This window comes from Aedes aegypti, chromosome 2 (genome assembly GCF_002204515.2).
Source record: "Aedes aegypti strain LVP_AGWG chromosome 2, AaegL5.0 Primary Assembly, whole genome shotgun sequence".
Taxonomy (NCBI): domain Eukaryota; kingdom Metazoa; phylum Arthropoda; class Insecta; order Diptera; family Culicidae; genus Aedes; species Aedes aegypti.
Window position 1 is genome coordinate 58,185,987 of NC_035108.1, and position 26,329 is coordinate 58,212,315.

A 26,329-nucleotide genomic window follows, 5' to 3' on the forward strand; every position below is an offset into this window, starting at 1 on the left:
CCACTTCTAGTACTACATTCGGTTCCTTGGTACTACGCCTGGTACCCAAGATAGACAGATCTTTCCACGGCATACTAAATTTTGCTCTATCGCCTCATGTGCCATCAAATTTTGGGCAACTGCAAAGGGCATTATGAAGGTCTTTAGTTCGTCTTTCATCGTTAAACTTTTAAATCCAGTTTACCCGAGCTTCCCCTATACAGAGAAGACGTAGAGAAAGGCACGTACGGAAGGCGGATTTGATTTGAGCACCTGACGATGACGATTGTTTGTTTGTGTGCGACATGTGACGCTCGTGTGAAGCTCCTGGCAATTTGACACGTTTCGATCGTGGTCAGTTGCTGGTGGTGGAGAAAAACACAGAAAAGAGATGGGATTTGCACGAGTGGTCCAATTATTGGGAGCTAAACAGTTCATTCATATGATAAACAACTCACATTCTTCGATAAACTGTTAGTTATAAAGTAATATTTGTTCCATGATTGACAAACAGCAGCCTATCGCCATATAGTTGCTCAATGTCATCAATCAAACCTTTAAATCCTATTCTAACCCAAAAATAATTGTAGTCCTTAATCTAAACCACGAGTTTTACGGTTCTTCATAACTAACATAGATGTTCGAATCGAATTAATTTGGCTTCGTAATGCCTGACGGCGCTTGAGCATCTATCTAAGGATTTCCCTAAGACATCTAAGGATTTCTCAGAAATGTAAGATTTTTCGTCAGTAAGTTGTTTGATAATTTCCAACAGAAATCGTAAGAATTCCGTCAGATAGGTCTCTGAGAACATAAATTGTATGGTTTTCGACAAAAATGCAGAATTTCTAACAGAACTTTGAATAAAAATTAACGAAAAAAATTGAAGATTTCCGACATAAATCTTTCTCCTTCAGAAATCGTTGGGCTTCCGCCAGCAATCGAAAAATTTCGAACAGAAAATACAAGATTTCAAGAAGAATCTTGAAATTTACCACCGAAATTTTAGGTTTTTCGATAGAAATATGAGTATTTCCGATAGAAATTGAAAAATTTCTGACAGAAATCGGAGTAGTTCCGACACAATTGAGGAAATCAAAAAAATCGTCCGTCAGAAAGGTTTAAGAGAATTTTTTTTTGCAGGATGTCTACAATAAATCTGAAGATTTCCGACATAAATCTTTCTTCTTCAGAAATCTTTGGGTTTCCGCCAGAATTCGAAAGATTTGTGAACAGGAAACGCAGGATTTTCCACAGAAATCTGAAAATTTCGGACAGAAATATGAGAATTCGTGACAACCCAGACAACCAGTAGTCGCATGAAAGTTCACGTAATAACTCGGTTATTCATACAAATTACATCAAACCCGCAAAACACTGTGGATAAAATCGTCAAATTGATGAGTTTTCTCGAATAAAACGCTTTTTTCTGAGTTCATTTGTGCATTTTGTTTCGTCCCGTACACCCGTACAAAGTAAAACGAATCAATCCGTAGCAGCTGTCAAATCAACATTTGTTATCCCGTACAAACTAAAACGAATCAATCCGTAGCAGCTGTCAAATCAACATTTGTTATCATATATCAAATCGCATAAGATAACAGATTAGTTCGGTAGAAAATTTATACACTCGCATTGTATGCTATTATTCATCACATAATATATGCACGTATATCGCCTCCATTTTTATACGTAGAAGGCCTTTTCGCGACATCTTATAAGTAAAATTTTGCACATACAAAGCCTCCAGATGATTTCGTTACACGTACATTTTGGTTGTCTGGGAAGAATCTGAGGATTTCCAACAGAAATTTGTTAATGTTAGAAATTTTAGGATTTTCCAAATAAACGTGAGGGTTTCCAATAGAAATCTGAAAAGTTCTTTAAGAAATTTAAGGATTTACTACAGACATCTAAAGATTCACGTTAGTAATCCGAATAAAATATGAGATTTCTTTTTGAATTCTGGATTTCTCCAAAAAAAATCTTCGGATTTTCATTAGAAACATAAAGATTTTCATTAGAAATCTAAAAATTCAATTTACGATTTCCGTGCATCAGCGGATTTACTTCAGAATGATAAGGATTTTTACTCAGAAATATCCAAGAATTTTCATTTAGAAACCGTCAAATTTCCATTAAAAAATTACGAATTTCTCAGAAGGAAGTCTATTGATTCTCCTGGATAAATTCTTAGGATATCCCACGGGGCAATCTGAGGATTTTCCTGGAGATAATCTTAGGATATCCCAAAGGAAATGAGCAGGTTTTGTGTAAAGCTAATTGCCAAGATTTCCTACAGTAAATCGCCAGGACTTCCCACAGGAAACTGCGGATATTTGCCTTAAAAAAAGGGCCAGATAAATCGCTGAGATTTCTCTAAGACAGTGCCAGCATTTTACGAAGGATATTATTCTCAAGTTTTCTCCATGGAAATCGTCAGAATTTTCCGAAAAAAAACACCAGTATGAGATAAAAAAATAACAAGGATTCCTCGAAGGAAATAGCTGAACATTTTCTGAATAAAATCTCCGGATTTACGGCCAGAAATTTTACGGATTTCACGACAACAAATTTGCTACTTTAGCGATAGGAAAATTCCGGATTTCTTGAATTTTCGGATTTCCCAAAAGAAGCTCCTAAGAGGAAATCTCCGTATTTCCTCAAAGTTAATCGCTTTATTCCTCCAGAGAAAATTGCCAGGTCGGTTCAGTTTGTGCGAAAAGATATTCGTGTTCAGTCGAAGATGGATTATCAACTGATGAGCTCGTTTCATGTTTATGATTACACATTTTTATCATGGCAACGCTTTGCAACGTTGCAACGTTACGTTTATTTAGTTTTCAAACGAATTATGGATGGAAAGTATTAACAAGTGGTTTCTTTTTTGCTGTGTCGTCCATTTTTGACACGGCTCGGCCCTATATAGATCAATCTCGCCTTATATCTGTTTTTACTAAATTTTAACATACTGACATTTTTTTTTTCGTCATTATCAACAATAACCTTTGAATAGTTCGACATTACGAACGTCGACGTATTTTTTCAATCAATATCTTTTAACCACGAGACCAAAATGCAGTAGTTTTAAGTAAAAGAGGTTTTTTTCCTCCTTATCCATGGAACGCATCACCGACCAAAGGTGACTCCTAGATCATGTATCCCCCTCACTAATAAACATCCTTCCCATAGTGATTGTGGAGATGCAGAGGTATTCTCGGTCTCTAGAAGCAACAATCCCGAGAGGATACCTCTAAGCTAATCGCTTTCTTCCTCCAAAAATTACCTGGTCGTTTCATTTTGTGCGAAAAGATATTTGTGTTTAGTCGAAGATGGATTACCAACTAGTGAGCTCGTTTCATGCTTATGATTACACTTTTTACAGTAGCAATGATACATTTATTTAATTTCCAAACCAATTATGCATGGTTCGTCACTACAAGTGTCGACATCAAACCTTTTCCATTTTTTAATTTTCTATGTCGTCCGTTTTGAACACGGCTCGGACCTATGTAGATCCATGTCGACTTATTTCTGTTTTAAATAATTTTAAGATACACATACTTATTTTTGTCAGTACTATACATAACTTTTGAATTATTCAAAATTTTGAATGCTGAAGTTTTTTTTAATCTTCTACCAATATCTTTTCACCACGAGATCAAAACACACTAACATTCCTTTCCCATCCCAAGTGACCGTAAGGGCTTGACCGGCGCCGTATTGATCAATAATATGAGAGCTGCTAAAATGTGCACTTCGAGAGTTGTTGGATCTTCGGCAAATCGTTTTGCTGAGGTCGATGAAATAATTTTAGTGTGAGGGTTTTCCAAACCAAGATGGCTAAATTGTGTTGCAATTTAATGGCAAAAGGTAATTGCCAAGATTCCCCAAAGGGAAATCGTCAGGATTTCGCCAATGATTCGAAAGAATTTACCACAGAAAATCAAAAGAGTTGTCCACTGAAAATTAAAAGAATTTCTCGGATGTCCTCCAGGAAACTACCCGGAAATTGTCAGAATTTCCCACAATAAATAGTCAACATTTTCTTAAGGACATCACCCAAGTATACTATAGTCTATAGAAACTGCCAGAATTTCCCACAGGTAAATCCCAAATGTCAAGATTTACTGAAGGAAACCGCCAGGATTTCCAGAACGAAATCATAAGAGTTTTACTAGGGTTTCAAAAAAAATTACCAGCATTTCGCAAATAATATTTCCAAGACTTCAAATGAAAGAATTTTCCGAACGTAATCGCCAAGATTATTCAATGAAAACTGCCAGGCTTGTCAGATCTTCGGATTTCTCAGGAGGGAATCTCTTGGTTTCCTAGTAATAAATCTCCAGATTTCCCAGAAATAAATCTCTTGGATTTCTCAAAAGGAGATATCCGGATTTCCCGAAAAAAGCCCTGATTTCCCAGTGTATTTCAGAAGGTTGTCACAAGGATTGCCTTGGAGAAAATAACGAGGATGTTCCGGAGGAAACGGTATGAATTTCCCGGAATAAATTGCAAGGTTTTCAGGAGAAAATCGCAACTATTTCCAGAAGCAAATCGCAAAGATTTCCCAGAGCAAAACGCAAGGATTTTCCGGGGGAATTTGCAAGGAGTTGCCTGAGGAAATCGCAAAGATTTCCTGGAGAAAATCGTCAGGATTTCCAGCAAGAAATCACAGGATTTCCTGTCCGTCAGAAAATTATCAGTACTGTCAGGATTTCCCACAGGAAACTGCCAGAATTTTCTGAAGTCGATCACCATGGTAGTCCAAAGGAAAACGCTGGAATTTCCTACAGAAAATTGCCAGGATCTCTCAAAGAAAATCTTCAGAATTCAGCGAAAGAGATCGCCAAGATTTAATGAAGAAAACTGCACAGATTTCCCGAACGAAATCATTTGCATTTTACCAGGGTTTCTCAAAGAAAATTGTCAGCATTTTGCAAAGGATATTGCCAAGACTTCCAATGAAATTCGTCAGAATTTCCTGAACGAAATCGCCAGAATTTTCGGAAAGTAATCACCAAGACTTTACAAAGAAAACTGCCAGTGTTTCCAAGTCTTCGTATTTCTCAGGAGGGAATCTCTGGGTTTCCCAGAAAGAAATTTCTTGGATTTCCCAAAAAGAAATTACCAGATTTACAAGTGTATTTCAGAAAGTTTTCACAAGAATTCTTCGGAGAAAATCACAAGGATCAGAAGAAATGGTATGAATTTCCCGGGAAAAATGACAAGGTTTTCCGAAGAAAACCGCAAGCACTTCTCAAAGTAAATCACTAGGATTTCCCAGAGCAAATCACAATGATTTCCTGGAGAAAAACGTAAGGATTTTCTAGAGAAAATAGCTAAGATATCCTAAGAAAATCGCAAGGATTTTCCGGAGGAAATTGCTAGGATTTGCCGAAGGAAATCGCAAAGATTTTTCGGAGGAAACTCGTACGATCTTTCCTGTATAAATCGCGAGGAACTCGTTAGGATTTTTCAAGATTTTTTGGAAGAAATCGCCAAAATTTCCCGAAGAAAATTGCCAGGATTTCTCGAAGGAAATCGTCAGGTTTACTCAAAGGAAATCGACAGAATTTTCCGAAGAAAATCTCCAGAATACCGCCGCGACAGAGAATTTACAGATTTCCCAGTTTTGTAATAGAAAATCTGCGGGATTTACCTACAGTAAATCTTCTTCCCCATAGTTTTTCTTGTTTTTCCAAGAGTCCATTTCATTGATTTCCTATCAGGAAACCACTGGATTTCTCGACCAGGAAACCTCCAAATTTTTTGCGGTAAATCTTCAGATCGGCAGCGGAAAATTGTGGATTTTTCGACGGAGAATCTTCAAATTTTTGACTCGAACTTTCCGACGTGAATTTCCAACATTCCAACAGAAAATCTTGTTTTCATTTTATTCAAATGAAATCACGGGAAGTTTCTAAGAAATCTCTGGATTTAATAACATATTTTGAAATGGTTGTGATTATTCAGTCGAGGATGGATTTCCAACTGGTGAGCTCGTTTCATGTTTGTGATAACACATTTGTATCATGGCATGCATTTTTTTTTTTTTAAAGAATTCGTTAAACAATCTGGCAGTTCGTCATAACCATGAAAAAGGTTTTAAAAATTTTGAGATTCATACATACATACCTTTGAATGGTTCGACATTTAAGATGTCGTCGCACTGAAAGATTACTTCTTAAACAGATGTTACATGAAACGCATCACTTACCAAGGCGAATCCTGATCATGTAGCTTTTTAACCTTCCCACTAACAAAACTTCTTTCCGTGACAACCTTGAAGATGCATTCTAGTCAACCACGGAGCAGCAACTACAAATTCTGCGGCCATCAATGCTCATGCCCAAAATCAGTCTTAAAATGATCTACTTGCCACTATCACCAATTAGTTACATCTTCCCAACAGCATCAGCGCTAAATTTAATCCCACGTGTGGTCCTCCAACAAGTACCACTGCTAATGCAGACATTCCAAGTCGAATAGTCGTTTTTATCTTATCTAGACAGCAACAAGCGACGGCAGTACACGGCCAAAGGCTCATCATCTATCTCCTCTAATGCATTACTGGTCTGGTACCTCTCTAACCCAGAAGAGATTCACCAACTTGAATACCGCTTTATAAGCGATCGTTGTTCGGCCTCGGTCCCTTACTTACAGCAGTAAGCGTAAGCGCGCAATAAATCAACCCGAACCGCATATATGGATTAAACTACGAGAGTCAGTCAGCTAGCTTCAGTATAGCTAGAGGGAGTCACGCTCTTCCACAAACGAGTCGGTCGGTGTACGGAGGTCTAGTTTTCTAAAAAGCTGGCAGAACCCAATTTCCAAACAAGCTTTTAGTTGAAAAATATCAAACATTCATCAATGTCAATAGAAAATTGTTTACTTCATTTTTGGACCCTAAATGTGTGAGCATGTCGAAAAACCTTAAATTTTGCTTTGAAACTCGTGCAAATTAAATTTTCACCATAAGTTTTTCTGGTTATTAACTCATTTTTACCTAAATTCAGCATTCCTAGATGCAAATTTCTTTTCATCTGTTGTTAAATCTAATATATTAACAACTATTATTGTAGAGGTGTTAAATAACAAATGGACAGCTTCTTCAAAAAGTACAAATTGTTTTCTGACGCTCCCTGCGGATTCTTTATGTCTGAAAAATCGATTAGAGAAGAGTCCTATTGCCATACATTCGTTTTTTTACTGAGATCCTCAAAATGAAAAACAGGATTTTTTTGAAGAACAAACATATGTGACTATGTACAAAATATATTTTTCAACTCCTAAAACAAGTTCCACATCACTCACAGTTTGAACGAAACGTGTAAATTTCTGAGATATATAATGCACATAATTCGAGCGTGGAATATCATGAATATTTACATGATATGTCATGTAAACTTCAATTATATGTCATGTAATCTAGCAGGATCCTGAGTGATTACATGACATATAACACATTTTTACATGATTTCAAACTAAAATTTACATGACGTCATGTTTACATCGCATAAATAAAGTTTACATTACGTGTAATCTTCATAATTTTTAACTGTGCTTGTCATGATCAAAACTAGTAAAATATTAAGAAAGAGTTGGTATGTGGACATCGTGGCGCCCAAAAACAACATTTTTTGTAATGTTTTCTTTACTTATGATTCCCATCAACTTGTATGCAAGTCCTGCCCCGTTATTCGCAAACATTATAGATAGAGGGATAGATAGATAGATAAACAGACATGACGACAGATCACGGATTTCATTGCCACGATTTTCCAAATCTGAACCACTGCGAAGCTGCGCGATTCTCTATTTTCGGAAAATGAGCTCAGTTTGGCTGGAATCCGGAGAACCCGTCGTAGTCGTACGCGGTATCGAATCGAGCGATGATAACAGAGAGCTCCTCCGTGATTGACTAGAAGCAAACAAGCTCGGTCTTGTTTCATCTTCTAGGTTAGGTATTGCCACTCTCCTTGACTATCTCTTGTCCGTCATCTTACCAGACTTGGCATGTTGTTTTCTATCTGGGTGACAGCTGTGTTATCTGCGATTGCGGACGCAGGACTGATAGCAGGTCTCTTGTTAGAGGCTTGGTCACTGTTTTAACACAGACAAACAGATGTAACACTTAGAACAAATCTCGATCAAAATCATAGTCACGAGGACATGTGCGCCCAATGCTAAAATTATTGTATTTGGCCGACGGGCCAACAGATGGCGGTAGTGTGCAAACGTCAAACGCGAACAAAAACGATGCGAGCGCTGCGGGTGGCGGATTGGCCACCTACCATATTTTTGAATCGACCGTTAAAAAGGTGGTCGATGGACAATGATGAGAGTGTGACGTCTGTTTGTCTGTGGTTTTAATGTTAGTCTCTAAAAAGTCTGGTGCAAAATTCAAGAGGCTCCAGAGAATCGTTTAGAGACTTTCAGGCGACTATTTCACAGATGCATGAGGATTTCTTCTCAAATTCCTCGAGAAAAAGCTTCAGTAATTTCACTAGTGATTTCTCCAGAAATTTCTTGGATGCCAGTGTTGACCAGACTCATTTCCCCGAAATTCGAATTGTGAAGCCATGAACTGTTATAACTGTGCGTTGTATTCCTGAGATGGAGGGGGATGTGGTTGGGCTTGAGTGTTGCACATGGGATCCGACACTTTCGATCTCGGTGGGCCGCAATTCAAGTTTCGGTGAAATGATTCGCACTCACTCACTCACTCATTTCATTTCACCGAATCTTGAATTGTGGCTCTCTGGGATCAAAATTGATCGATTTTATGTGCAGTACTCAAGCTTAACCATCTGTTTTTCTATCTTAGGAGGATAGAGCATGGTTGTAGTAGTTCGTGGCTTCGTAGTTCGGAAAATGTTATTTTCGGGGAAATGAGTCTGAACAACACTGTTGGATGCATCTAGGAACTCCTCCTGGGATCCTTACAGTAATTCTGCTAGGGATGCTTAGAGTAATTTCTCCAGATTACTATTGCCCTCAGTAATTTTCACTGAGTTTACACTAAGAAATTTCACAGGGAGTATCTAAACATGCACAGCACAGATTATTTCTGTAATTAAGCTTCCACCGATTTCTCCAGCAATTATTTTTAGGAGATGTTCCAAGAAACTCCACAAAGGCTCATTCCAGGGTTTGTGAATGAGTTCGTTTGGGCAGGGGTTGAATTCTGAGAAAATTGAGAGTATCTCTCACTCCCTGTAACAATCATGAGAGTCTGTTTATAGTCTACTGCTAAAACGCATTTAAACAAGCTCCAAACCTTGAGAAAATTATTACTATACACACTAAAAAATCCTAAATATTACTGATGATTTATTTGGAAAACCTGACATAATGATAGATGACATAAATGTAATGAAGACATATATTTACGTCATTATAAACGCAACCATTAGATTGCAAGTGGTTCTTTTAAAATTCCGTCACTGTAAATTACTTTTAATTTTGAGCGTAGTAATTTTCAGTGCAATCGTTTGTTTTTTAAACTAGCCACTTACTTTTCAGTGTACAATGACATAAAATTACACGTCCCAACACCTAAACGCCAGCCGCAAAGCGAAGGGGCATAAGTAAAATGTCCGTCGTTTGCGCAGGGTGAGTTTGAGTGCTTGAGTGTAAGAATGAAAATAGTATGCAAATTCTGCGGAATATCCGCAGAAAACGTCGAGTTTTTGATAAAACACATGCGGTTGCATAAGAAAGAATCGAAGTTTGAGTGCCCATTCGAAAATTGTGTTGTTTTTTTTCAAATCCTTCGCCGTGTTTGTCCAACACATCCGGCAGCGCCATATTGGACGAAAAAACAGTGTTGAAGTGGAATGTCCAATCATGGATTGTGAATTCATGTCTTCGGACTTCAAACGGATCACCAAACATGTTGTGAAACATATTTCGGAAGGACATCCGGTGTTCTGTCCTCTGAAGTGCCGAACCGGAAAACCGTTCGCGACACCCAACTCGTTGAGAATCCACAACATGTATTTTCACCGCATTGGAGTTCCTCGCAACCTTTCTAGACCGGATGTGTCCCAGCCGAAATATGGGTCGACCGATCAGGTGTGTGCTCCACATCCGGAAGTGACAGTGTGCAACACAGATGTTGAAGTTGTAGGAAAAGCTGACCAAGAAGAGAAGACCGAGATAGAACAACGGGTTGAGCTGAACAGCAACTTTGAGATGGTGATCGGATCCTTGCTCCTGAAACTGTTATCGAAGAACCATGTCACCGACGTAGTGATTCAAGAAATAGTAGATGCTATGGATGAGGCGCTAACGATAGAAAAACAATTTCTAAATTTCAAATGCAAAAGTTTTGCAAGTGAAAACAGTTTGTCAGCAGAAGTCACCGGAAAGTTGATAAACTCGATGTGCTCAGATAACTTGCAGAGCAATCTCTTTGGACCTAAGGGAAAATTTCGATCAAGTTACACAAGGAAAAAGTTTTTTCGTGAAAATTTTGCTTATGTTTCACCTGTGCAAATATTGTTGCAAAGAGATGGTGACCACAACAGCTGTTTTTATTATTATGTTCCCATATTGCAAACTCTTACTTCTATGTTGAATGACGAAAAGATATATGACGCAATATTTCGCGAAAAATTGTCTGTTCCCCATCACATGACCGATTATACAGATGGTCTTAAGTATAAGAACAGCGGTTTCTTCGGTAGAAAGACGTTGAATCTGTTTTTCTACCAAGATGCAGCTGAAGTAGTGCTCAATGCAGTGGGGAATGCAACTGGCCGACACAAGCTTGAATGTTGGTACATGGTAGTAGGTAATTTGGATCCCCACTTGCGATGTCTAACGGATAATATTCAATTAGTTTTGCTATGCAAAACAAAGGATTTTGCTTATTTTGGCACCGACGCAATTCTAAGAAGACTAGTTGAGGATCTAAAAACGCTTGAAAATTCCGGAATTATCGTTAATGGAGGAGGTTATGAAGAAAGAATTTACGGTTCAATATTCATAACGATGAACGACAACCTTGGAGCTCATCAACTGGCAGGACTCACTGAAAACTTTTCTAGGAGTTCCTATTTTTGCCGTTTCTGTTACGTTCAGCATCAGTCGTTCAAAGAAAACTGTTTTATGTTGGCTGAACCAAGAACATCGCAATCCAGCAGTCAGGATATCCAGATCATCAATTGCAACCCATCAGAGATACCATATCGTGGAGTAAAGGCGCCTTGCATCCTCAACGAACTTACGTACTTCAACATGTTTCACTATGGATCTGCTCCTTGCATCGCCCATGACCTATTCGAGGGGTGGGTCAACAGTGATTTATTTTTGATTTTCAAAAAACTTGTTAAGTCAAAATCCATATCCACTAACTACTTGCAAGCTAAAATTAATGCTATATTCAAGCAACTGAAAATCAAGACTAAAATAGCTTTGGACTTTTCGAGAAAAAGTAAAACTATCAAAGCTAAAGCCTGCGACATCTGGCATATTGTGCAAATAATCCCTTTCTTGTTTATTAAAACTACTGTGGACTACAATATTCCAGAGATGTTGATGTTATTGTTGATTAAACAAATAACTGACATCATAACATCGCCTGTTATTTCGAAAGACCACGTACAGTTACTTGCAGTACTGATAAGAGAATATTTAGAATTCAGGTCAGAAAACTTTGAAGCCCCATTGAAACCAAAACACCACTTCACAATGCATTACCCCCATCTCATTCTATGGCTGGGCCCATTGATGAGCTATTGTACTTTGTTCTGTGAACGAAAGCACTGTTTTTTCAAAAGAGCTTTGCGTAGTACACTAAACTTTAAGAATGTGGTTAAGTTTTGCGCTGAACATCACCAATATTACCAAGGTTTGCTCAACACTAAAACCAATAGATTTGAAAAACAATTTGTTGCTGAAAAATATCTGGAATCATCTGCATTTCTGCCGTGCTCAACAACCGATCTACTAGGAAAATCAGGTCTTCTGCATGATCAGAACTTATATGCCGAAGAAGCTGTCTATTGCGGACATGACTATAAGAAAGGACAATTCTTGTTTCTGAGTCACGATGAATACGGTGAAGTATTTTTCGTTTTAAAAATACAGTTGTTGATTTTCGAGCCAAAAACCAACAATCTATATATCTTCGGAGAAAAGAAAGCCGTGACAAACATCCATGAGAAAGGTTTACTTGTGGTTCAACGCGAAGTATTAGACACTGAAGTGAAGAACATAGAGACCTTCATAGATCGCACCCCACTTGAGACTTACATTGAAAGCAGTAAGGAATACCTGTTCATTAAACACACGATACCGCTGATAAACTAGCTCGCAGAAAACCATGGAATCCATCGCAATTTACAAAATATGCGACTCAACCCGACTACGACGCTTTATCATACCCTCTTATGGAACCCTAGCAAGTTTGTTGGAACAAGGTATGTATTTTAACTGTTTATTGAAAAAGCAAATTTTGTATGTATAATTATCAATTAGGTTCAATAACGCTGGAGAAAAACATAACTCAAATATTGACCGAACAAGACGGATGCCGAATAACCACGGATTTGGTTTTGAATGTGTTTAAAGATAACCTTCTTATGCTTCTGGAAGCAGAAGAAATGTGGATGCCTGTCGAAGCTTTGAACCCCGCAAGCGATAAAACCGGAATGCAAACTGATGGTAAGTCACCCTATTTATTTGATAATGGTAGTTTAAACTGATCATGCCCAACTCTATTTATACAATTTTCATGTACATAGTTCTGTACATGTTGTTCAACTCTCATAAAAAGCAAAGCTAAATGATTCTGTTCGATCGTTTGGACAAATTTACTAAACAGCATTTCCCAAACTTGGTTTTCGCGACCACCAATCGTCTTTTCAGCTCACTTTCCATTCTCTATACATGGTTCTGAAAGGCCGGGTGATCACAAAAGCGAAGTTTCGAATATGATGAATAGAAAAATGTACTAACTAGAAATACTCACCTGAGGAATACCCGTGTTGCTGCAACATTTACTTCTTAATGGTTTCGCAAAAAGCCTGGTTCTCAGCCTCATTTTCCTATAGCACATCCATAGAGCTAAGTGTTATGCTAGACACTACTGAGAATCAAATCTCATCACTACCAGGTTGGTTTCAATGTATAGTCGCGCAGCTGATTTGATAAGTATGATATTTACACCCTTATCCAAGCTCACGCTTGAGTTTTGTTCTGGGATATGTAAAAAAAGTCACTTTATAAAGCATTGCAGATGTTGTGTAAGCGTACAGCGCCTTCATCGTTTACACCTTTCGTTGTGAACAGAGTAATCCGCTTTTAAAACTACTGGTATTAGAGCATATAACGATAAATTAAAAGCACAAATATTGATATAGTAATTGAACATTATTTCATGAAAATCAGGGTTTCACATTGTAATAATTTCATTGAATACTGCTTTACAAAATTTTGCTTCTAATTGTTTACACTGGCAGACAGGACTAAGAAACTGATTCAAAATGAGTCAAAGTTACCCTCTTTTGAGTAGATTTGAACGAGCGTGTACAGGATTTGACACTTGATATTTACACGCTAATCATAAAATAAGCATCATTTGATTCCGTGTAACAATACACGGAGAAACATAAAACCCCAATGAGTAAATTCAACTGTTTGCTCGAATAAGGGCGTAAGTCGCATAATCGATTTGTCTTCATTGAACCTCTTTTTTGGATGAAGGTGACAAGACGTAATTTAAACAGCATTTTTTTTTAAATATTTTTAGGGGCGTTAATAAGTCATTGAAAAATCCAGAACATTCGATGGAAGCACTCAGATATGGATTTGCCAATTTCTGAATAAACCCCTACTTGACAAATAGCATAGAAAATCCCTGCAGAGTGGAAGAGTGGCAGATAGAAAATGGTCATAAATTCAGTAATTCTACACTGAAGCAATTTTCCGTACACCCTTTATGTGTGAAACTACAAAGGTTTTGTCAATAAGCGTTTGCCAATGGTTTGCATCTGAGAGAGAGGAGACAGCTCACTGACAACTGGCTTGTTTTCTTGGCTTCTTTGATTTCTTCTTCCCATGTTTGGGTTGTGCACAATGGATCGGAGAGCACAAACTGGGTCAAAACCATTTTCACATTTCATTTGCTATCAAAAAGGTTATAAAATTTAAAAATTTCAATATCAATTTGAGTCCAATTGTCGATGTTTAAATAATCAATTATTTTATATGCGAGATCACAGGAAAACAACCTGAATTTTCAATCATACCCAGTTTTAGTTTCGCCAAATTTTGACGGTTTTTCACGCTCTGCACTTCCAATGTGCGCCCGGATAAAAACGTATCATTCAGTGAATGGAATAAACCATTAATGTACAATATAACGTATTGGATACAATACAGCGTATTGTAATTGAATGTCGAAGCAATATTATTCTTGTTTGGATATACAATTCAAAAACAGTATAATATATTGTAACAAAACATTGTATGGTTTTTAATTGGTTTTATACCTTACAATTTTGGTCAAATTCCTATTTTCGCGTAAAACAACTGTTGCTTTTTTCTATGTAGCTTTGCTGAAAGAAATAAACAAAACAAGTTCAGAAAGCAAGAAATGTTGGGTGAAAAATATTCAAAAAGTAAAAATAAGTAGTTTTTTAGAAGTCACTTGACATTAGTTGTAACGACGAATGCAACCATGATACAGTTCGTTGAATTGTTTTTGTATTGTACAACAATACACGAATTGCAAATCAAGACAATACATGAACATTATATCGTATTGTATTTTCAAAATGTTTGTATGAGAAAATATCTATATTTGTATTGTTACGATACTTAACCACCCATACATTATATTGCAAAAATCTCATATACCATACAGTGAACTGTTCAAAACAATATATTGTACTGTAATTGTATTGTCATTTTACATATACTGTATTGTATTTCCAATATGTTGAATGGTACTGTTACAATACGTTATATTGTTTTTGTATTGTATTTTTTATTCGGGCGGTTTTCCAGTGACAGTTGATGACAGGTTCCCTTGACTTTTGGGAGCTCGCAATCTAAGCCAGCTGTCTCCTCTCTCTCAGGTTTGCATTAGGAACTGTTCAAATTAACGGGGGTGTACGGTATTTGTTTGTTTTTTCAACTTAATAATAATTACACATTCTTAAACATATGCAATTGATTCTTACCATAGCATTATGTTTGGTATCACTTCCACACGTTTAGCTCAAAATGGCTGGACGCTGATGTGAAAGATCGTATGTCTGGCATTCTGTAAAATACAGTTTTTCATAATTAGTACACCCCCTAAAACATTTTCAAATCAGCCTTTCCTTGCGTCATCCTATTCAGACGCCAGAATTTATCTTCACCCCCCGATTGCTGAATTCCTAACTATACACGATTTAAAGTGTTTATCCTCCATTTACTGAGAGTGGTAAACGCAATTATTTCATAGAAATTAATTCAATACGAATAAAAAAATACCTCGAAAACTCCAGAAGCACAACTGTCATCGCCTTCGTCTTGACCGCCGCAAATTTTCCATCGAGCCATGCAAACGCTAAACTTATGTTTCATAAATCATAATTCTGAACTATAAATCGTCAACTTTAATGTTTGTACTTTGGCCCAATTGTGGTTTCTGCGTACATAGTGGTTTCTGCGCTCGTGTACATACACGTTACATGTCACCAACACTACTTAAAGATTGCTGGTTGAAAACATAAACAAAGATCAGCTGTTCCCAGCAAAATCAAATGGCAGTATTTTCAACCAGCAAATTTGCGCACGTGTTCGTGACACCGCTCGGCGAGAGCTCAATGTACATACACGTTACATGTCACCAACACTACATAAAGAGTGCTGGTAGAAAATATAAACAAAGATCAGCTGTTTCCAGCAAAATCAAACGGCAGCATTTTCCACTAGCAAATTTGCGCATGTGTTCGTGACACTGCTCGGTGAGATCTCAATAAGCCAAATTTTGGTAAATTCAACTTTTCTTATGTTTGGGATGAAATAACTCTATTTTACATTAAATCAACCCAAAATTGAGTATATTTTTCTAACGGAAATAAGAAGTAAATTACCTAGTGGGAAATTCAGCCAAAATTGAGTAATTAGACTAAAATTGCGTTGAAATCAGTTTATACGCAATTAGGTACGCCTACCGTTCATGTTTTGCGAGTGTGTTAGTGTGGCTCACAAAGCTGCTAGACATCTCGTTTGTTGAGTGTCGAAAAGCGTCAGCGTTTGGGCCCATTCACATATTTCATAACGCTGAAGCCGGTGGGTGGGTTTCGTCAGTATGTTACAGTTCATATAAAATTCGGAAAATTTTGTTAGAAAATGCGTTATGAGGGGGTGCATGGGTGTTGAAAATGGCCATTTTTGGCGTTATCAAATTTGTGAATAAATCCTTTGCTTCTTGGGTTGGCCCGCGTTTTCGACCCGTGCTGTTTGGGCCGGCCCGCTTGAAAGATGATTGTTAGGCGAGCTTTGTTCGTAGTTGACCAGCGTTGCCAACCTTCCAGTCTTTCTTGACCATATCTTGGGCAGAAATTTTTACTTTCCTTGAGCCGAACAGTATACTTAGTTTAACGCACGAACCCCTCGAATTGAGTGAAATGAACTCACTTTTGAGTATTTCATTTTCTCCGTGTAGGGTAATAAAATAAGTCTTAAATGAGTAATTCTTCGAAATTCTGTAATTATTATTGACAATGAATCTCCGGGGTGCTACGCGAATTGAGCGATACTACAAAAATGTACACAAACAAAAAAAATCTAGCGTTGTAATGGCAGCTTGATTGTTGAGGTTTAAAAATTATGTCTATAAATTGTGAATTTATAGTAAAAGCTTTGAGTTTGAGTATGTCTTCTTCAATTGGGATTAAAAATTGCTGTTGAAAATTTCCTAGTTTATTTTCTCACTGTTATTTATTTGGTAGATAAGCCTTAATCGCGAATCTCTCTCGAACTGTTTGCCATTATTGTTATTGTTTATATCACAGCACAGCAACAAAATGTAAATTTTAACTTTAACTCCGTTTTGTACAAAAGTAATTATACCGATTATACGCATTTAACGATATAATGTTTTGCCTTATCAAATAATTTTCAAAAGTACCTAAAATTGCCTTTGTTGACAGTATATAACGTCAATAGAAGAAGTATTTGTTTGAAACAAGTTTTCCTAATGAACCTGAATCTAAAACAAGGAAACCCATATGAAAACATGGAGTGTTGCTCGTATAAGGTCGCAACATTTTATAGATAACGCTATATACATCACATAATAAAAACGGTGCATCAAGGTATTTATCAACCAAATAATATTCTAATAAATCCACATAAATTTTTCCCTGAAAGTGTGGTAGCCTACATCTGGTAAGTACGTAGGAGACGGCTCCTAATCTTGGCACTTTTAATTCACTTCGATTGTGGGGTTTTTCAAAAGCTGCTGAGCTCATATTTGGCCACAGTATGGGTCATGGTCAAGTGCTTCTGATTGCAAAGTCTCAGACAATTAGGCTGAGAAATATACCCTGTGCTAAAGTTAATCATGAAAGTGCCCAAGTAGCTTTGTACCCAACATGCTGATTCGTCAGATCACTTACAACTTGGTGCAATCCACTTACCATCCTACAGATTTCTAGGCTTACTTCATCTAATGGAACTAATTTTTTGTGAGTACATTCTTTGAATCTGTTATCAGCTTGTTACTTGTCATAACTCAAGTTATTGGACAGGAAGAAATGTGTTTGAAAGCTGGTGTCACTGTGTTGTAGAAGGGTACTTTGCGCCACGGATACACACTCAATCACGATTTGCTTGTTCGTTACTTTTATATAGGGTGCTGGTGCCATTAGTGGACTACCTAAGCTATAAAAAATCATAACAAAATAACGAAAAGCTTTAACATAGATCTTTTGGCGTCAACAGAAAAATTTCAACCTCTACTATATGGGAAAAATATAAAAAGAGTGATAAAACTATTTTTTAACTTAAAATCGCTTGAGCCACTATTGGTACACGTGTTCCAATAGTTGCGCTAGTGCTCCAGTAGTAGACGTTCGGGAATTGTACAAGGAATATTAAACAAGATGGTAAATTTTTACATAGGTTTAAGATTTTTCCCTCGGAACAGCAATTAATATCTCTCGAATGAAGCAAAAAGATCATCTCTAGGGCTTTTCTTTATTTTTATACATCCATTTTAAAAACTGCTTCCATCCGTTGATCCACTACTGGAACACGACGGCAACTATTGGTGCAAGGGAGCATTTTTTTTTGCATAAACTTAATTATGTATATGACTTTTTGATAAAATAAACAGCTGAAATTTGGCAAATCGACTAAATTAGAGACGATCTATCCACCAAAAATAGCACATGTCGTTTTTATCGAAAAATGTTCGTTTTATTCCATAGTCCAATCTACTGGTACATTACAACCATTGGTACCGGCACCCTACTGATTATGAATTGATAATCATAAAAAATACTGAACATTCAGTTTTTTGATTGACAACTTCTGAAGTTCAGTAATAATTATTACTTTTTACCGAACTATGGTACTAGCTGTTAGACTCATTTCGACCCAATGGAAAATTGTATAGTTAAGGTTCTCGACATTGTAAATAGTTCCAGTAAAAATGAATAAATTCGTGTATTATTTTTTAGAATGACTACTGCCAAATTTAATCCATATCTTTAACTAAATTTTTGTGCAAAATTTCAGGAAAAATATCGATTTTTTTTTGTAAAACGTATCTTCCATTATTTTTTATATGATATATATCTACCTACCTTACTAATGGGGCTAGTGAAAATAATGTCGTCTCAAATGGCAAATTGGAAGAAATAAATTACAGATAGGTAGATGCACGTTACAAAAAGCTCTAAAGAAATCTAAAGTGAATCATTTTGGAACGTAATCCTTTGTTAAAGTATTTATTGGGCGGACAGCCTATCAATCAAAATCGATACCAAAATATCATAATGCGTGAAGGTCTGTTATTAAGGAAGTTTCAAGATTTCTAGGAACCTTTAACACTTTAGGTAAATTGTTTTTTTTTTTATATTCAGCACGCTCTGTTATTAGAAATGCAATAATTGAGAAACTTACTTACTGATGGTTACTTGAAGAAAAAAAAAAACACAAATTCAATTTCTAAAAAGAAAATTTTTACTTGCCTCATATGGTAGGAAAATTTATGGTATTTCAGTTTAGCTTTTTTATGTTCACATTGGATACATTCCAAAATTTTATTTTTTTTCAGTTCAAACTTATAAAAGAGAAAAACTTTTAAGTGGCACAGAAAAAACACTTTTTAGACCGAAAATATAAAAATATGATTACGCGCCATCAAATTGTTCCGAAGTGCAAGTTGACAGGTTTCCAATCTTTTGCTCTATTGTGCAAAAATAATCGTAGAATTTCATGAAATTCTCTTATGTTTCAGGATTATGAATGACCTAAAAGGTTTACGCAGGATTTTGAATGATAATTTTCAACATTTATAAAATATATAGATTATTTCTACTTAATACTAGAGATGATCGGGTTCGGGTTCTGATATTACGGTCAACTCTCCATAACTCGATATTGAAGGGAGTTACGGGGGTTATCGAGTTACAGAACACAAAATCAGTGCAACTGCGATCCTAGGGACCATCGAGTTAGCCATGAAAACCAACTTCTACTATTGTTCTGTAACTCGATATCGAGATACGGAATATCGAGTAAGGGAGAGTAAACTGTATTTTTTTTTTGGGTTGGGGTTCGGGTTTGAAAGAATATAAATCTAGTACGGTTCGGGTCAGTGTTGCTACATTAAAATCTCTATTTGTTCCTGAATGATCTGTATTTCCGTATCCTGAAGCAAAATATCTGGATTTTAAAACTATATCCCTAAAACTAATTTTGATATTATTTTTTACATGATGACCATGTATGATAATATTCTGGTCAAGTTAACAACAATCTAAACAAAATATGAGATCAAAGTTTTGTATGAAAATTAACAGAGTAATAACAAATTTTTATATCACTCTATCAAACTGATAATTTATTTAGTTATTTGATATTTTTATTAAACCATCAAAATCAGTGTTACATTGCATAATACAAAAAATGGTTTTATTGTAAAGTTTAAATTAAAAACAAATGAACAACGATGATATTTGTTACGTAATCATTATTATTGAATCCATTTCAGGACTTATCAATATTTAGTCCTCCAATATTCATTAGATTGGTCATTGTCACGGTTTTGTATTTTTTCTTAGATGTGAAATCTATATGTTTTTCATTTTGGATAGAAGATAAAGGTAAAATTACACCACAACTATCTGGGGAATTTTAAATATCATTCAAAATATGTTGTATTAAAATAAAAAGTCGACTTTCCATATATCGATATTCATGGGACTATCGACTTATAGAACTATCGAGTTATAGAACAAATCGACACAAAAAATCCTAAAATCAAAGGAGCCAATTTTCTGTGCTTCCAATACTGTTACGATTACTTCTTTAAAAAGGGAACATTATTTTGAATAATATTTATATTATTTTTTTCAAAATATGTTTATTTTTAGTGACATTCTATACTTCAATTTTCATGTTTTTCAACTTTCATTGAAACTTGCGACCTAACAAAATAGTTATCATGTTATAGAGAAAAAAATACCTCACATGTGATATCGACTAGTGGAGACATAGAGTTATGGAAATATTGACTTATGGAGAGCACGATGTATGAAAATTTTAAGGGACCGAAAAATTCATCGAATAAAAAAATATTATGGATCCGGCAAAAAAAAGGACAAACATTTGTTTTTAATTTATTTTTTCTCAATAGCGAGTAATATTTGAATACTGCGCTGTGTTTGCAAACCCTTCCGATTATGAAAATCTAGACCAAATATGGATCTATATCTGATGTACACAAAATTTTTACAATAGTTTGGTTCACACATAGTGTGATGGCAAGTTTTGATCTTATTGATGATAATGTGATATTTTACTATGACGTACGATGTTTGAATGCTACAAGCAATCGAGTTCTTCTTCTTCTTTCTGGCGTTACGTCCCCACTGGGACAAAGCCTGCTTCTCAGATTAGTGTTATGAGCACTTCCACAGTTATTAACTGAGAGCTTACTATGCCAACGACCATTTTTGCATGTGTATATCGTGTGGCAGGTACGAAGATACTTTATACCCTGAGAAGTCGAGAATATTTCCAACCCGAAAAGATCCTCGACCGATGGGATTCGAACCCACGACCCTCAGCTTGGTCTTGCTGAATAGCTGCGCGTTTACCGCTACGGCTATCTGGGCCCCTAAGCAATCGAGTTATACCTATGAAATTTGATCTTTTGCCTATTGAAAACAATTGTTTTCCTCATTTTTTTGCGCCTTTGCACCCAAAGTTGTGCATCATAGTGAAGAGTCCCAAAATAATTCAATGGGTTACACAGCATTATTAAAGAAACCATGCTAAAAACATACATCCAGTAAAAAAAAAATGAAGGAATTACTATTTTGATGTAAGGATTTTCTGAAGGAATTTAAACATTAATTGTAATATTCTTACATTTGATCGATAAAAGGAGTTGATTTCTATGGACTGATACGTTAAAACTACACATTTCATTATTTTTTAGGCATATTATGACTGTTTTTCCTTAATTACTCCACTATTGGTGCACTTGTCCTAATACAAATACATTTGCTCTTAAAGGTATGACCAACGCGGGTGATTCAAATGTGATTCAGCAGCATACGTTTTCTAATGACCAACTTTCGATCGAAGCTGCGCATCATCAAACGGAGCCAACATTCATCAAACTTCTTCATCAAACGGAGCCGACACCGAACGTGATTTCGGTGATCCCAACGTCGAGTGCCATATCAAATTCTGAGCCAGGATGTTCCAAAGAGCTTTCATCCGTTCTGCATGTTGCATCTAATAGTGATGGTATCACGTTTGCAGAGATAGGCGATGACGGTTTATCTCAGCAAAATAACGCTGAAAACGCACCTTTGGTCAATGATGACACAATGAAAAGCCAGATTGTGGAATTGCTCATTGAGGAAACGGAGATTACGTGCCCCAATATTGTCAACAAGAGAAACCAGGAAGAGGTGAAAGTATTCAAAAGTTCCAAAAAGTTTGCTTCAAGTGAACTGAAATTTCGGTATTTCCAAATCAACTGGTGCAAGATCAGTGATAACACTATAAGCCGCCTGAATGAATTGCAAAAGTATCGTAATGAAAATACGGATAAATGCGCACCTCGACAGCTGCAACTTTCAAAAACCGATTGGAGCAACATCACTAATTCAGTAGTTGACCAAATGCGTTCGGTTGATACTGAAATTAAAGCGAGCGTTATGGAGAAAGTGGCAAAGGACATTCTGGACAAGTATCCGTGCCTCAATGTGTTGGACGACGATGGATTTGGATCAGGAAAGGATTATGTCGCGGTTAAGCATAAAATGTTAAATCGCAATTCGTACCTTAATCGCTTCAAGGAAGACCAAGATCAACCAACACCATCAAAAATGAAAGACCGTCAAAGTCGTAATGTACGTGCTGGTACGAATAAGGAGTATTGGAAACAAACAAACAATGAATGCACCAAGGATATGTTATCATCATTGTCCCGCAATGAAACCGAATTGCTGACACAGGAGTTTCTACAAGCATCACAATCGTATGTGCGATATCGCTTCGATGAAAACAAACCATTGAAAGAAGTAGTAGCCGATTTCCCAGTATTGCGAAGAAAATGTCTGCTGGATTATCATTTTGAATGTGCTACTGGTGTTGCAGCTGGATCAATGGAGAAGTATTTCGCCGCAAAACGTCAAAAGCTCATCGAATTTTCAAAATCGGGACGTAAGACAACCCCATTGACTGTAACGGCTAGCGACGTCGATATCATCCAGTTCCTGTGCAGTTTGTTGGGAGAAAAATGTGAAGATGTCATTGTATCGAAAGAGGTGAAGAAACAGTAAACTAAACAACAAAAATATATGTTAAAACTTATGTTTTTTCTTGCAGATCGGGACAAGAATTGATGATATTACAACTGAATGTTCAGGACCTGTTCTTGTTGCTGTAGGTAAGGAGCACTGAAATCAAAACACGCCATATACACACTATTATGGGTCACTCACTATTATTTATTTATTTATTTATACGCATCTCAGCTAGATTTTCATGCTATATGCATTAAAGGATGCCAGTAAAGTAGTATGTATATAAGGCTTTTTAAAATTTATTTAGTGTAATTTAAACATGTTGAATTTGTATATGTTTCCACAGACAATCAAACGTAGAACTCCTCTTATTTTGCATCGACCACCTTCGTTATTCCAAACACTGATGTTTCATTAGAACATACTTTTCTTTCATAGTGTTCCCATAGTATGTAGTTGTTTTTTTTCAAGTCAGGACACTCTTTTGTTCAGCAAATACTGAAACATCGCAATGTAACACCTATTACTGTAACACTGCTTATAAAAGCATAACTGTTCCATATTAAAAAGGTAAGCATTAAGAAAACAGCGCTCAAAGTTTGAATTTTGCGCAGTAACTTATAGGAGGGCGTTATTATGCAAGGGGTTGTAAGTGACAAAAACCTACTTTTGAACAAATATAGTTTACTCTACTTTAATCGTATGTGAGGCAAAAACAAGCCAATCTTGTATTATGTTTTCAATTGGGCGAAAAAAAAACATAAAACTAACGTTGGGAAGCTTGGAAACATTAGAATTATGTAGTGTACTTAATTCAAAACCGACCAAAATGTCACTTACACCCCTTTGCGTTTATGTCCATCATATTGAAACATGAATTTTGCGATGAAAGAAAAATGTTGGCTCAAAAATGTATACAAGACATTTATGATTTTATGGGTGACCGTCCACTTGTTTCAACATTTTAACATGGCAAATAATGAACGCCGTTAGTTGATTTAAATACGCGCAAGGAAAGGCAATTGATATTCTCGTTTGACAAGAAATACACAATAAATGTCTGACTTGCAATAAAAGAGCATTACATTTTACGAAATTGCTCTGAAACGATGCCTTTACTTGTGAAAAACCATTTGCATTGCATTATTTTGTCTAAGGCTGTACATGTGTAAATTTATGCTTACGAAATGTACGTTTACTGGTTTGCGTTGATCACTTGAGCACCTTGCAAACCGTATTTTCATCAATCTTTTATGCGTCGCAAATGAATTCCTTATATTGCGCGTAAAAGTACTCCCCTGTGCACATTATGAATTGTTTTTTTATGCGGGAAAGTTTGTGAAAACTTAATTTTCGTGCGTTAGTTGAACCATTTTTCAACGCGATGCAGTATATATCTATGAACAAAGCAACAAGTTAACATTTACTTTTATTTTACTTTTTCAGATTGCGGAAACGAAAAGACCGTTTACTATGTGTTCGCGGAACAAGTAAGACTCAGCGAGGGGACAGAGAATGTTATTGCCGCTATATCTGACCTTGTATGCGTTCACTATGTTCACAACTTCATGTACATGCAGCAGATTTCCAAATTTCTGGAATTTGTACAGGAGTACTTTTTTAAGATTTTGCCAACATATGGATCGAAGTCTAATGCGACGCGTAAAGGGCAGCAACAGCGAATCGTTAAAAAGGTCATCAAAATGATTTCGGAGTATTGTGCACAGTAAGTCACGTCTGGCTGGTGCAGGTAAAAATGAGAATTAAAGAATGAATAAACTAAGCGTAAAATTATTCCTACGAATCAAAACCTATATAACAAAGAGAAACAATAAATAAGTATTGAAAATCGATATTAACGTTTTTGTGTAAACAATTCCGAAAAAAGAAATAGAAAAAATATCATGTTTTTTTTTTACCTTTTGACTACCCATGATTAGGGTAGGGCGGGGCAAGATGAGCACCTTTAGGAGACACTGGTTTTTGTTAAATGTGACAATTATTTTTTATTTCAAATGATAAGGAACCGTCTATAGAACATGTTTCCTATCATTCATGAATGACGTTGATTTAATAAAATTCATTCAAATAGTCGCAAAACTGAGGGGTGCCCATCTTGTCCTGTCCTACCCTATACACTGTTTATTTTGCCAATTTGCTTTTAAATGGTTGATTTGTTCTGCATTTGTAAGCGTGTTTAGGAAAAATTAACTAAATAATAAATCAATTATTTACATTGCAAGTAACTTTGAGATGATGATGAATCGAAGCTAAAACACAAATTTGCAAGAGCACAAACCTAGACAACCAGACAACGGGTTAAGCTGAAGACTTAATCGACCACCATTCAGTGACCAATCGAACAATTTTTCAGCCTGAACGGATATTTGCTTCTACAGATTTGTGCTCTAGCAAATTTGGGGTTTGGCTTCGATTTATTTACCTTTTTTTTCTTCTCAATCAACTTCAATTCAAGATAAAGCGATTAAAAATGGGTCAGATATGAATTTTACAAGCTCGAACTGGACGAGTAAAATTACAACCTCCACCATTTGACACAAAGTAAATTTACGACTCTGTACAATTTGACCTCTTGTAAAATTAAAAACGAACGCAATAATGTGTCATTTTGCTCGCTTTAATATGTCGGTCTTATATGACGTAAAATTACAAGAAATTTTCGAAGTGTGTAGGATGTTGGGGGATTGTTTATCATGCCAGTAGCATACCTATCTCCAATAGTAAATAACCAAAAAAATGTATTTTATCACTCTCTTAGGGTCTCTCTGTCGCTGCTGCTATTTATCAAGCTTGTTACAACTTTAAAGAAACATTGACGATCATTGACCGATACAGATGCGATGTTTCACTTCGATTGCTTTGATCGTGCTTCGAAATCAATAGAGAACGCATTCTGCAATGCATGCATATAACTGAAGTTTACATCACGTATCATGTAAATATTCATGGGATGTCACAGAAGTTTACATGTTTTGTTCGAACCGTGTAAGTAAAACCGGGAATGTTTTGAAAAATCCCCGCGCAGCGTTTGAAGACGGAACGATCAATTGAACAGGTGTTTTGCCCGATACCCTTCACCCCGAAGTGACTGCAAATTTCCTGGCAATTTACACTTAAATTTGCATGCATTTTGAGCCCGGCTTCTTCAGTAATTGCCGAAGAAGAAAACCCTCTCAACTCTAATGTCTGCGCAGCGGAATAATCTCATCAATTTCAACCGATCACTGCACCGAACAAACCGAACCTTGGATGGAAGCCATTTTCCAATATACAACTTTCCATTGTCTTGCGACGTCGTCGTTGTCGGCGGCGGCGACTATGGG

At 36.4% G+C, this 26,329-nt stretch overlaps 3 protein-coding genes across 6 annotated transcripts in view; 2 read left to right on the plus strand and 1 right to left on the minus strand.

Moving 5' to 3' along the window:
- The window catches only part of LOC5579146 (transcriptional coactivator yorkie), a 171,081-nt gene that overhangs the window by 64,988 nt on the left and 79,764 nt on the right, over positions 1-26,329 (minus strand). The gene's annotated exons all lie outside the window — the stretch shown is intronic.
- Positions 9,407-13,972, plus strand: LOC5564893. Its single transcript, XM_021840918.1, has 2 exons — positions 9,407-12,410; positions 12,469-13,972. Exon 1 carries the CDS (start codon positions 9,832-9,834, stop codon positions 12,298-12,300), a length of 2,469 nt encoding a protein of 822 aa, XP_021696610.1. The 5' UTR covers positions 9,407-9,831; the 3' UTR covers positions 12,301-12,410; positions 12,469-13,972.
- On the plus strand, positions 16,946-24,838 carry LOC5579148. Of its 3 annotated transcripts, none has more exons than XM_001664192.2 (4): positions 16,946-17,051; positions 21,742-23,006; positions 23,068-23,128; positions 24,432-24,725. In XM_001664192.2, the coding sequence occupies exons 2-4, from the start codon at positions 21,744-21,746 to the stop codon at positions 24,713-24,715; spliced, it is 1,608 nt and encodes a 535-aa protein (XP_001664242.1). In that variant the 5' UTR covers positions 16,946-17,051; positions 21,742-21,743; the 3' UTR covers positions 24,716-24,725. The 3 variants fall into 3 exon arrangements, with proteins under 3 accessions (XP_001664242.1, XP_021696613.1, XP_021696612.1); XM_021840921.1 differs by having other exon boundaries at positions 16,958-17,017; XM_021840920.1 differs by having other exon boundaries at positions 16,972-17,306; positions 24,432-24,838.

Bases quoted from the DNA above. Each gene is read 5' to 3' on its own strand.
- LOC5564893 (XM_021840918.1), top strand. From the start codon at position 9,832: ATGGATTGTGAATTCATGTCTTCGGACTTCAAACGGATCACCAAACAT.
- LOC5579148 (XM_001664192.2), top strand. From the start codon at position 21,744: ATGACCAACGCGGGTGATTCAAATGTGATTCAGCAGCATACGTTTTCT. The intron at 23,007-23,067 runs GTGAAGAAACAG...TTTTTCTTGCAG, and splicing joins ATGTCATTGTATCGAAAGAG to ATCGGGACAAGAATTGATGA. The intron at 23,129-24,431 runs GTAAGGAGCACT...TTACTTTTTCAG, and splicing joins ACCTGTTCTTGTTGCTGTAG to ATTGCGGAAACGAAAAGACC.